Genomic DNA, 13228 nt, shown 5'->3' on the forward strand with positions numbered 1-13228 from the left:
TTTGGCTCGTGCAATGCCTATAAATAGCCACCAAAATGGGGGGTTGATCAATCTCAATGTAGCCACTAAAAGCTTAACGAGACTTTTCTATGTGATACAAACGTAACAAGCTTAAGTTATTGTCTCACACACGAAATAAATTTTTTTGGTGGATGTCTTTCGACAATTTTTAAACAATAACTAATGGGCTTGGATGGGGATTGTATCGGAATTAAAGAAGAAGAAGAATAATAATATTAGAAGTTGGATTTTTTTGATGGGAAATGGAGTTACAATAAGGTTTCGTTTTATAGATGATGATGAGGGCATGCATGGAAATTAATTTTGTAGTACTAGAAAACTAATATGACTATTAATAGGATATTATGTTAGTTGGAGATGGGCACGACGTCAACGTGCATACAAGCTCAGGAACCAACTACATGGTTTATGTGACTAAAAAAAGTTTACCTTTTTTTGGGGTCATATATAATTACTTTAGGTGAGTATATTAGGGGAAGGAATATTTTAATAGACTTTTGTAGACTACAGATTAGCACGTTGTGCATATGACAACTAGGCCAATTCGGTAGGACGTTGACCCAAATTAAGAATAGAAAACTCTTTTATTTTAATTGACTTTTAACCTTTGTACATCAGAAAAGACCGGAACAACTGGTCGACTGTATGAGGTATGCCCACATAACCCAAAAGGTTCATCCTAAAATCAATTTGTAAAAAGTATGGTAGTCTACCAATTATCACTAGGGGTGGCAAACGGATCAGGTCGGGTCATATTCGTGTTCGGGTCATTTCGGATTCGGGTTGAAACCCCCTGACCTGAACCTGATCTGTTTAGCATTTCGGGTCGAAGTTCTTGACCCTAACCTGTTCGGGTTCGGGTCAACCCGAAGTTGACCTTGTTCAACCTGATTTTTTTTTTTTTGGGTAGATTAAAGAAAAATTTATTACCAATAAAAATCTTAAAAACAAAAAGAAATCAATACAAATTGAATCTCAACTTTAAATCTGTAAATCATAAATAAATTTAAATGTAATAAATTTACAACCAAAACTTCCAATTAAAGGGATTTGAAACTTAAATTTACAACAAAATTTTAACTTCTCAAAATCCTTCACATGCTGGTTTGTTGTTCGTTCTTTCCTGCAAACAATAACAAAAACACATTAATAAATATTCAAGTCATCAATTTAGATTATATAAAATACAAAATCAACTTTCAATAATATGTATATTCAATTCCAAAACAATTCAAACCATAAACACTACGACAAAGTAGTAGAAAGTAGATGCAATTTTCACCAATTTCATAAATAGCCATCTTAATATAAGAAATATCAAATCAAACAAGTAGATCTAGATATTAAAATACAAGCTAAGAACATCTAGATGTAAAAAAATTAATAACTAATGATGAATTCGAATATAAACAACAAATGACTTCGAAATTAAACAAAAATTAACATGTTAAAAACGAAAAAAAAAACCCTGAAAGCATGTAAATAAATTCAAGAGGAAAATTACCTTGAGATGATGGAGAAGGTTAAAGGAATGATTGTAGGACTGAAGGAAAGGAGTGAAGGAGACACAAGTGAGGCAATGAGACAAGGAGAGAGGAAGAAACTGAAAAACGGCTGTTTGCCTGTTTCAGAAGGACAATGTGAGGGTTTTAGGGTTTTTCTCTTTTATTAGGTGGATTTTTGGGCTTGGGCTTAAGAGTTATTTTCGTTTTTTCTTGTTCGTTCTTTTTTTTTTTTTTCGGGTTAGATGGGTCATTTTCGGGTTGAAAATTTCAACCTTAACCTAACCCATTTAATTATCAGGTCGGGTTCGTGTCGACCCATTTAAGTTTTCGGATCATAAATCTCAACCCAAACCCGCTATTTTCAGGTCGGGTTCGGGTCGTGTTTTCGGGTCGGGTCAGTTTTTGCCACCCCTAATCATCACCATTTGATATCGAAAGAAAAAAACATTGATGGGATATGTGTATATATCTCTCCAACTTTGTGCTTTGTTACGCCTAATTCTTCTAAACTTATTTTCGTTTCAATTTAAATTAAGTTGTTTAGGTTTAGTAGTTATTTTTCAGTTATGTTTAATTCAGGCCGTTTTAGTTCAGTTATCATTATTATTATCATTATTATTATTATTATTATTATTTCTACTACTACTACTACTACTACTACTACTACTACTACTACTACTACTACTACTACTACTACTACTATTACTACTACTACTACTACTACTACTACTACTACTACTACTACTACTACTACTACTACTACTACTTTAGTTTAATTATGTCGGTTTAATTTGATTCATTTCAGATCGGTTCAATCTAGCTCAGCTCATAAGAATAGGGCTTGGTGTTAGTGACTTTAGTGTGAAGTGTATGTTTGCCTAATTAGGCTGCTAGACAGTTTAGCCCCAAACTTATGATCCAATTATAAGGGTATTGTTTCTGCAGGAATCCGATAACCCGAATTCAAGATCCAAAGCTCGAGTATGTAACCCGTTCTGCTCCTATCGGCCAAATAAGAACCTGCACAAAGAGAAGAGATAAGCTAGCCCCGGGGTGAATCCGGGGATAACCACTCCAAAGATTAAGTCAATAAGTGTTTATAGAAGAGAGATGATTTAGAGAGAGAAAGTAGTGAGAGAGAGAGAGAGAGTGTGTAATTAATGCTACCTTCTTTATGAAGTAAAACCGGATTATTTATATGTTTACTAGGTGACAGATGGCAGTTCAATAAGTAACATAATTTCTGCCACGTGTCAAACGTGAGCATGACAAGTGGCAGCTACCTACGTGCCGATATGTATACTTTATAGGAATGCCGATATTAACAAAAGCCATTTGATGGATCGAATTCAAATAGTGTGTCGGTCTGTCATACCATATCGGTCCATTATGATTTCCGTTATGTAGATATTTCCCCATACAGGTATATTGGGCCTGTGAGATAAGTATTCCATATTCCATTTTTTTTTTTTTATTATTATTTTTTTTTATAAAGTACTCCATATTCGTTTTTTTTACTTTTTTTTTGAAAGTATTCCATATTCAAGTAGCAAGTGCAAACTTAGTAATTTATTTACTCCACCGTCAAATCTCTTCTCAGCTGCGCCGCCCGTAGCAACCACCGTCCTCTTCCGCCACCACTACCGGCGAAACCACGTATGATGTATCTTTTTCACCTTTCTTATTTTTTTTTTGGGAAGTTAAAACCTAAAAATTAATTAAACTGCTTTAATGATTATAATTAGATTAATTTGATGGGTGATAATTGACATAAATTGTATTTGCAATTGTTTCCCTTTTAAACTAGCGAAAATAAAAAGTACGGAGTATAATTTTCTGGAAATATATTTGTAATTAGTGAATATATATAATCAAAGAAGGCTTGAAGCCTCATCTTTCCGAGATTTATGCTAGGACCTTAGCGTATTACTACTGTTTTATGAATCTGCTGGTTATATATCTACTACCTTTGTTAATTGTTTTCTACACCTTTCGTAACGTAAAAAATTCTAAAGTTGCATATAACAATCAACAAAGGTAGTATTTGATTTGTTGTTTGTGGATTTCTGTTGCTACATTTTTGCAAACTGCTATTTAACGACTAATCTTGATGAATTACCAAAGTTTTCGGAAATACTATTTGATTTGCACTGCTTCCCTGAAATTTTTTTAGTATATACTTTGATGAGTTTATAATTTTATGTGATGAATTCTTGTAAGATTGACATTAGAATATTGGATGCTAATGACTTCCTCTGCTTCATACCTTAGATGTTCTAGCCTTCTAGGTATCATCACATGTATAAGTCTATAACTATTATCAAATAACCTTTTCTGGAATGTAAAAATAGTTTATTGATCTATACTCATACAACACTATAAGTCTATAACTACTATCAAATTGCACAAATTAAATTTCCCCCCTACCCCCTTGTAACACCAATAATTATGATGTGAAGCTAAGTTAAGCTAAATATCCTAAATTATTACAACCAATTAAAAAATTTCCTTTCTTATAAAATAAAGTTGTATATAAAGATTTTGAATTGTAGGTTATGGGTTTGGATTATATCGAAATGCTGTTTGGAACTCCCATACCAGTCACCCCAGATTTCGAAAATGGCTTAAGTAGTTGATATGGTAAAGTTCCTGCTCCATTTCTGTTCTTCCACTTGTTATCTGCATTCCTTGAATCAACAACATTCTCCAAGTTTTTCAAACTAGCATTGAACCTCTCAAATGCTGATTTTATCGTTGGATCTTCAGCCCACGAAGGCTCAGTTTGATCACCTATGTACTCCTCATCAGGGGAATGATTCGACAACACACTAAGAACAGCCATAACTTTTGTTGCTTGCAGTTTGGATGGAAAAGTTTGGAGCAAAAAACCAACTGGATCTTTAGCAAAATTTGTCTTTGTTTCTTTAGTGGGGTCTTCTGAAGGCATGTTGATTCTTGCAATGGTAGGCCTGTTTGGGAAGTACCCTGCATAAGCGTACTGACCGAAGTTGACAGCAGCGTGGTGCCCTGAAGTCACCCATATCATGCTTGTTAAGACTTCAATAAGGCTACTAGGTGTGTCGAGCACAGGCCACCATGTCTCGTCTTTCTTGTCTTGATGCCCTTTAGTTCGAATCTCTTCCCACCATGCTTGGAGCTCATTATCATCCTTGACTAGATGTTCTGTAGCATAGTAGTGGTTGACATAGTCAGTCACCCACTGCTTGATCGCGTCCCAGAGGATAAGCCCATCATTGGCAAAAGGATAGTCCTCGATTGTCAGCTGCAAACCATGGGGTGCTGATGGATCTTCAATAGCCAATCCCCTAATGAAATTGATATTGATACAGAATGAGTTGTTAGAGATGGAGTATGACATAATTACACATCCAATTGAACAATTTTGTATTATTAGGTACCTGGCAATAAGATCAGCTGGCAAACCCTGTTGATCAAACCTCCACTCCTTGTCATATACATAAGAGCTGAACTCCATGGAATACTTTTCAGTAGAGAACGAGGTCTCAATGATCCCACCCGCATTAATCAAGGCTTGTCGAGCAAGAGCATTGATCATCATGGTGAACCGAAAGTAAGGGTTCATGAGTCTGAAAATTGGATGCATAGCACTGAGTTGTCGATGGGCTGCAATTATGTAAGGCTCTACGCAACAATGAGTCCTTAGCCTGCAAAACCGAACAATTCTCTTATTGTTGATATTATGATATGGTTACTAGAAAACCGAAGAATGAGTCCTTAGTCTGCAACTCTTCACATACCAGTGGCTAATAAGTTGGTGATGACCAGAATCATGAGCGAGTACATGAGCTTTAGCAAGCCTCCAAAGCCAGCCCTCGGTAGCATCCCCGCAACTCGGTGAGAACACTTGCTTCCATTGTGGCTTCCCATCATCAGTAGGAGGCCTTGTTAGCTCAATCGCAATAGGCCTAAGAGTGCCTTCAGGGGTGAGGAAAAACAACGTTCGTGATCCATACAATGTTGTGTCTTTAATCTGTCTTACTTTGTTCACAAAAGGCAGCAACAAATCATGGTAGTCCAGCATGAAGAGTTTCTTTTTCTCTAGAGCCTACAGTTTGCCAAAAAATACAGTTAGATCAGAAATCGAAGCCTTAAATTCAGGGGAAACAGAGAGTATATATGATCAAGTACCTCTTTAACAGACATGATGCCCATGATCTCTTCCTCGACCAACTTTGAAGTGATTGCTGATTCTGGTGGACCATAAACTTCAGGATCTAGGTTGCTCTTCAGAGGCCATTCCTACAAATTGTGTTAGAGATTATCAGTTCGAGTCCAATGTTTGAATTTGTACGTAGTTGTAAGTATATGTTCTGTTAGGCTGCCATGTTTAAATATTTGTACTCAGTCTATAGCTTAATTGTTTTAAGTCTCGGAATAATATCTAAGATTTGAGATCAAATTTTATCTACATGACTCGTGAGCAAAGAAATAAATATGTATCGCGAGCAGTTACAAATTCATACCGTGACAAGCTTGATTGCGTAAGGATTTAGACCAGCAAGAGTTTCGCGAGCAAACTCATCATCTCTAAACCAAGCAAACTCATCTCCTACACATCCCATACAAAAACGTTATCTTCAATGAACAAAAAATAAAAAATTAAAAGTAGAGAAATTGAGATTTGAGCAACGACTTACTGTCCATTAATTCAGTGGTAGGAAAACTAATAACATCTTTACTATCAAACAGGTTAGGCAACTGATCTTTCATGTTACTTCTGTTTTTCATATCAGACAGCTCAATTCCTTTGTTGAACAATACGAGTATCTCTTTGAAGCTTTCGAATCCGAGATTCGTATCAACAATGGTTGCCTCTAGAGAAGGTAATAGTGCATGCAATACATTGTCTAGGACATTGATCCCAAATGTTATCGATTTCAAATCCGAAAAATTTTCGTCCCTTGGCACGTAGAAGCTGCCTGCCCTTTCTTCTGACGATGGATCTATATATGTATATCACAATATGTAAGTGAGTTAAGATGGAACCAATAATTAAGTATATTTAAAAAAAACAAATTATTAATTGAGTGACATTTTTGTAAATAAATCATTAACTTTTTTTTTTTTTTATCAAATGTACCTTGACCTTCATGGCCACATACATGTTACATCAATCTTATACGAAAATGTCACATCCACAATTGAAAATTTGTAATTATGCCATATGATATTAAATGCTCTTTTTGTTTATCTCCATGATAAAGAAGGCTTTTTTGAAAAGTCTTTCAATTAATTCTCCATATGCAATCAAAATTCGATTTTAATGGCTCTTTGGTTTACTAGTCCTAGGTGAAATTACCTTTCTTAGCAGGTGGACGTCCGGTTCTACAACGCCTTGGATAAGGATGTTTCTTGGTTCCTAGAACCGGCCGGAGAAGCTCAGAGTTACTATCAGGATCACCAATATCGTTGTAAGTGTCATAATCATAAATTCTATCATAAGACCGTCGTTCTCCTTGTCCATTGCCCCTCAAACTCTCAAGATCCTTTTCACGCAAACTCTTTAATCCAGCTGGAGTTTGTGATGGTAAATAAGCCTATAAAGTAGAGCAAAATATTGTAATTATTGTAAGTAATAACATAAAAAAAAACAATATGTTTGAGCTAATAATAATAATAATAATAATAATAATGATTAATTAAGCAATTCAAACTCAAGCTCGCAACACCTTTTATTTAGGTGCACATAGAAGTAGGTGCATCCAAAGTTTATTTATTTTTTTATTTTTATTTTTTTTCTCTCATTTGATATTTTTGTTCTCATTTTAAGATTATAAAATGAATAAAAAAATATTAAATGAGTAGAAAATACCCTTTAATTTCGGTGTATATAAATTATTTTACAGGCCCGAGCTAACTAGTTGAATTCTTAATATTAACTTGTCGAGTACTAGTTTGTTTCATCACACTTACCTTATTCGCGAAGAAGATTCTTTTCTCAGGATTATCGTACTTGGAATGCACCCAAGACTCACAATCCACCTTAACAACACCTTGAGGCAAGCCTTCGAGGACGATATCTTTAGCGAACATTTCTCTTCTATGCTCATTTGTAACTAAGATTGCGCCAAGTTCTCCAAAATTTTCATGGACTTGTAACTTTGATTCATACTTGGTTTCATTTTCCTCGGGACGTAAAAAGATGTTTAGTTTTGCTGGTGCTCTAATTGCCTCCTTTTCCAAATTTGCCCCTAACTCTGTAAGATCAGTACGTATATATCAATTCCTCATATTATTAAAGCAAGAATTATAAAACAAATCAATTTTTTTTTTTTTTTGGATTCGATTAATTATGAAAAAAGCTCGTAACAATTAAATTGGTAAAAACTAATGTCCTCAAACAATAAAATTATGCAATTAATTAACCCCAAATCAATCTAAATTAATAGAAAAGGTGTTTCATTTCAAAAACATTTTTTAAATGGAAACGATATACATAGTTGTGAAAAATATCTCATTGGAACGAATCAAATTAAAAATTCATGCATGAGACTATTATTTTCAAACAGAGGGAGTACATCAATAGTTTTAACGCGTGAATGATTGTATAAATGAATACTTGTATAGAATAATGAACCAACATACTTGGATCGGCGGAGCTAACAAGTTCCAAATGGAGAGCATTGCCTAGCAAGAGATCTGAAATGCCATCAATTCCTTGGCCTAAACCAATGTTCTTCAAGAACCCAGTAGCAGTTAATTGGACAGTAACAATAGCTCTAACACTAATTTTTTTAGCCATAATAAAATTGATTTTATGAAGATAAATTACACTATGATTTTGTTTTTTTTAAGGTTCAAATAAAAAGGTGGTACTAGTTTAATCTCAAGAGCACCGTACCCTTTATATATAACTCAATTATAATACCATTTGCGCGTCTTACTGAAAGCTACTATTATTGATAAAAATAATAGTCTTCTAATAAAAACAATTTATTTAAGGAAATTGTAAAAACGTTGTTTCCAAGTGGACTTTTCTAGATAGCTTTCATTGTCAACGAACCCAACTAGTATTGCGAGAAAACTAACTTGATAGGGGACCAACAAAAGTTTCAAACAAAAGTTCGTATTTGTCAAAAAAACGAAAGTTCATACAATGTTAAATGCATGTGTTATGTGGATAATTTCCTACTCCCTTTGTCATTTAAAAACTATATGACATATGTAGTACGAATGAAGTAATTTCTATATTGGATTGCATGTGGTTTACCATGTCTAAGGGCCCTCGTCATTCAATTAGAAGGTACTACTTGAAAGGTATGAGAAGAAAATTCTTTAACAAGGCCGGTCATATAGTAGCTTTGTCTATCATTCAACTATGTAGACTAATAATAGAACTTTCTTTGTTAACATGTACTCGTACTTTTATTTATCTTGATTGCAATGTTAATATATATAAAATAGAAAACGAGTGAAACACCGTCATATCATAATTGGACCTGACTCAAAAAGAGGGAGCAAATTAATGGGAGGCTACCTAATTGGCTTTAGATCTTCAACTAGTACTATTGTTAGATTTGTAGATTTATTATTGTCTAGCAAAATTCACCCTAATTTAGGGCTGAAGCCTGAAGGATATATTTCTACATATTGGATGTCTCGACAACATATTATTCAAAAACATTAATTTAATAGGAGGATTTTTGGGAGTTCAAGATTACCCAAAAAAGTAAAATGTTTCAAAATGTAGATATGGAATTGAAGTTCATAAGAATAGAGGTGCCAATTCGAGTAACTAGGTCGGATTTGGTGAAACCTGGTTGGCTTGAGTTCATTTTAAAGTTGAGTCAATTCTAAATTACTGTGTTCCTTTGTACAAGTCGAAACTTGAATTGATCTTTTTAGGGATTATATTGAACTGAATCGGGTCAATTTTTAACACATTTATATAAATAATTTCTATATACAACTAACAACAGATTTTATGGATTAAGTGAATATATATATAGCTGGTCTTATGGATGCCATTGCAACTATCTAAATTAAGAATCTAGAGATTAAGGTTTAGGTCCACAATCCACATCAATGCCTTTTCCCCCTTCCCCTAAAAAATTGTTTATTTCAAATAAAACCGGCAAAATCTAGCTCACACGATACGAAATTAAAAGAAGGGTAATTGTCAAGGGCATATAAACCGATCAATTAATTTAAACGCGGGTCAACACGATACATTACTTATAATTAACAAGGCGGATTAGTGCTAAGATTTCTAACAGAAAACTTCCACAATTCAATCCTCCGAAGAAAAATGGTCAATAATGATTGGAATTGAATACTAATTATTGACGAGGTAACTCTTTTTAATATAACGCGACAACACAACACAAATCAGATATGAAAGAATCAGCTGGTTGATTATTAATGTCAAGCTAGCTAGCGTTTCAACACATATAATTGAACAACACACGACACTACACATTTATGTTGTTAGTTCTAATCAATTTATGCTTCAATCCTATCTTAGCAAATTTATGATTCAATCCTATCTTAGCAAATTAATCAATTTATAACTGAACTGAACTGATTGGAGCTAAGCTGAACTGAAATTAAGCTGAAGTGAACAAACCCTTAGTTCTTTTTTTTTTTTTTAAAAAAAAGCAATATGCTTTAGTTCTTCTATCTAGAAATTTAAGTATATATTTATCTCAAATTTTTTTTTTATTATTTTTGGGTGAAAAATTATACAAAGTATATTTATATTGACACCATTCCTTTTTTCTTCACGTGGAAAAAAGGAAGTCTACCATCTTCATTTACTTCAAGCAAAGAAGAAAAACGAAAAGTATTTCGTTCCAACATTTTACACCAACCAAATCAACCTTGATGATTTGATTAATTAAAAACGTTAGTGTAAAAGACCTAGTCTTTTTTTAATTAAAGAAGACTATAAAAGTCAATTAAATTAAAGGTTGGCCTGGCAATGACAGTTCACCAAATCTTTGCAAGAAAAGTAGTTTGACGTACACTTTGGTCTATTTCAAATGTTAATGTTGGCTTCTCTTTCTCCATATAGTAGTTAGACGTAGCTCGTACTAATTTAATTTGATAAGGGCAAAGTCGTATATGTTTGTTAGGTTAAATTTAACGTGTTAAAATAGCCTTTTGTTTGGAACGGTTTTATATTATCTCAATTTTAGGAGACTTTGCGTACATACAAAATCATTTTTTGTGTTGCACTAAAGAAAAAAACATATTTCGTGTCCAATTAAGCACACTTACGTTTTGTTATACTCTATGTGAAAAACACTATTATTAATGTTTTCTTGTAAATGTACTCGGATAAACCTTCTGTTAAAAACCAATTAAAGGCGAACAAAACAAGAGTCTGAAGATAAAATCTATAAGAGGGTGACGAAAGATCGATAATAGGGATTAGGAGGGTCATAGAATGAGAGGCGGTGTGAAAAAAAAATCAAGGGTAAGTAGTACGAGTAGGATTAGGTGTAATTAATACCTACCATGTGTGTAAAAGAGTCATAATTTTACTGATTAATGCATATATACAACACTTTATTGTATACTAGCTCTTACTAGAAGACTAGAATGTTGTTTAATGAACGCATTCTAATTGATTAATCCTTAATCAATTGCGTATTGTTTAGTCAGCAACGTGTATCATCTCTATACACATACACATGCATGATAGTATGATACATTGTTAGATGTATTATATACAACATTTTATAGATTATATACATCGCAAATTCGCAATAAATAAGAAACTTACTCAAATAATACACTAAGAGAATGTTTGGTATGAAAATTTGTAACATAGGAAACGTAAACAAATAAGTGTTTCCGTTTCTATTAGTTTGCTATGAGCTATAAGTAACAAATACCGTTTCCAAAGGGTAACAAAATCCCCCAAATTAAATTGTTACCCTTATCCAACTAGTGGAAACAAAATGTGTTTCCCTCCTCAATCATAAACTCCTCAATTTGTTTCCATTTTATAAAGATACCAAATAAATATCAAAGGTAACGTGTATCATTACCCTTTCCCTTACTTATATAAATCCTTTTTCATTCTGTTTACGGAATTTATACTAAACGCCCCCTAAGTAATAAATGATGATATACGGAGTATTGATTACATATTAATTAGTCAACAACGTGTATCATGTCTATACACATACATGATACACGGTATCACCTACTAGAGGATTAGAATGAGAACACCCTTTCAAAATCTGGATAAGTGAAGCACTCCGGCCCTTCCTTTTTTTTTTTTTTTTTTTTTTTGACATAATAATATCATTAGATCAACCTTACTAACGAGGTTTTGATAAATTAGTATTTCCTTCATTGGTGAAAAGGCGTCACATTTACCCTTTTTAGCATTTCTTTTTCAAAAACTTTTGCATGGCCCCGGTTTACAATAATTTTATTGTACATCGAACATTTTTCGAAAAGTGATCCTTTTTACTTACAAAAGTGACCATTTTTTTTATAAAAGTGACCCATATTTTCACAAAAGTGACCCTTTTTTTCCATAAAAGTGACCCTTTTTTCTTATAAAAGTGACCCTTTTTTTTATACAAAAGTGACTTATATTTTTACAAAAGTGATTTTTTTTTTTTCAAAAAAGTGACCCTTTTTTTCCGCAAAAGTGTTCTTTTTTTTTTTTCCACAAAAGTGACCCTTTTTTTTTCCCAAAAACAGAGTATCAAAATCAATAAAAATAAACACAAACGCATGCAAAAGTATACTTGATTGATGTCGTATGCTTAACGAAATAATGACAATTAACTTAGCTTGTTTCTGAAATTGGGGCTTGAATTGAGAGCTTCTCCTTGTTTAGCTTGTTTCTGAAACAGAGTACCGACGCGAAATCAGGCAGAACAATTCCTTATTGAATTCTTTTACAGTTTATTCCTGCTTCAATAGGACATGAGGGGATTTTAAAATCAAGAGTTTATAATTTCTTTGGATGGATAACTAATGTCCTTTCTAGACAAAAATTTGAGATGACGATCTACAAGGAACAATAGATCGGAGTTCGGCCGGATTATTGGGAGATGCTAAGGGAGTTCGACGGTGGCGCGGCAGCTGGGAGTGGCGACAGGGTTGGTGGTTTGGCGGTGGGTGTTTTTCTCGGCGGTGGTCCGGCTGACTTCGGCGGTGGCTCCATGACTTAGAGTTGATGAAGTTACATGCCCAGCCCGATTTACACTAATTTAGTGTAAACCGAATGTTATTAAATAATTGTGTTTCTTTTTAGGGCCTGTTCTTATTGACTGAATTCAGTTAAACTGAACTGAGCTAAAATGAACTGAAATAAATATTTTATAAGAGAAGGAAATTAGAAGCTGAATTGAACTGAAAATAAACTTATGAGAACAGGCCCTTAGTGCTTACGTTTCAATGATTTTGTAAATTTATAATTATTCTTTTACACATTTCCTTCCTCCATACATGCATACTCCTAGCAAAGATTGAACCGCGAAGACCTATGTACAATACGTTCGGATTCTAAATTCGTCCCCTCCAATCTCCCAAGTCCCAGCCGTTATTTATATAATACCCTTGTGGCTGATTTGATTAAAAATTAAAAACTTGATTAATTCAAGTATATACGATCAATTGCTCGTCATTGTCATACTTAGAACATGACAAAATTGACATATGTTAATATGTACAATGTTGTTACAATAATTTTT

General features: G+C 33.6%; 1 protein-coding gene across 1 annotated transcript; it reads right to left on the bottom strand.

Moving 5' to 3' along the window:
- Positions 1-3827: 3827 nt before the first annotated feature.
- Positions 3828-8399, bottom strand: LOC110695975 (linoleate 13S-lipoxygenase 2-1, chloroplastic-like). The gene is made up of 9 exons (XM_021873224.1): positions 8154-8399; positions 7482-7765; positions 6868-7105; positions 6206-6511; positions 6032-6117; positions 5697-5807; positions 5306-5613; positions 4946-5212; positions 3828-4852 (listed from the first exon to the last, which is right to left on the bottom strand). Exons 1-9 carry the CDS (start codon positions 8308-8310, stop codon positions 4093-4095), a joined length of 2517 nt encoding a protein of 838 aa, XP_021728916.1. The 5' UTR covers positions 8311-8399; the 3' UTR covers positions 3828-4092.
- Positions 8400-13228: the final 4829 nt, after the last annotated feature.

Source organism: Chenopodium quinoa, unplaced genomic scaffold, assembly GCF_001683475.1.
Source record: "Chenopodium quinoa cultivar QQ74 unplaced genomic scaffold, ASM168347v1, whole genome shotgun sequence".
In the NCBI taxonomy this organism is placed as follows: Eukaryota; Viridiplantae; Streptophyta; class Magnoliopsida; order Caryophyllales; family Amaranthaceae; genus Chenopodium; species Chenopodium quinoa.

What these genes read in the sequence shown, in the direction of transcription:
- LOC110695975 (XM_021873224.1), bottom strand. Translation starts at nt 8,310, where the DNA reads ATGGCTAAAAAAATTAGTGTTAGAGCTATTGTTACTGTCCAATTAACT. An exon ending in GAATCTTCTTCGCGAATAAG is followed by an intron (nt 7,106 to 7,481) that starts GTAAGTGTGATG and finishes TCTACTTTATAG; the next exon opens with GCTTATTTACCATCACAAAC. An exon ending in ACGCAATCAAGCTTGTCACG is followed by an intron (nt 5,808 to 6,031) that starts GTATGAATTTGT and finishes CACAATTTGTAG; the next exon opens with GAATGGCCTCTGAAGAGCAA.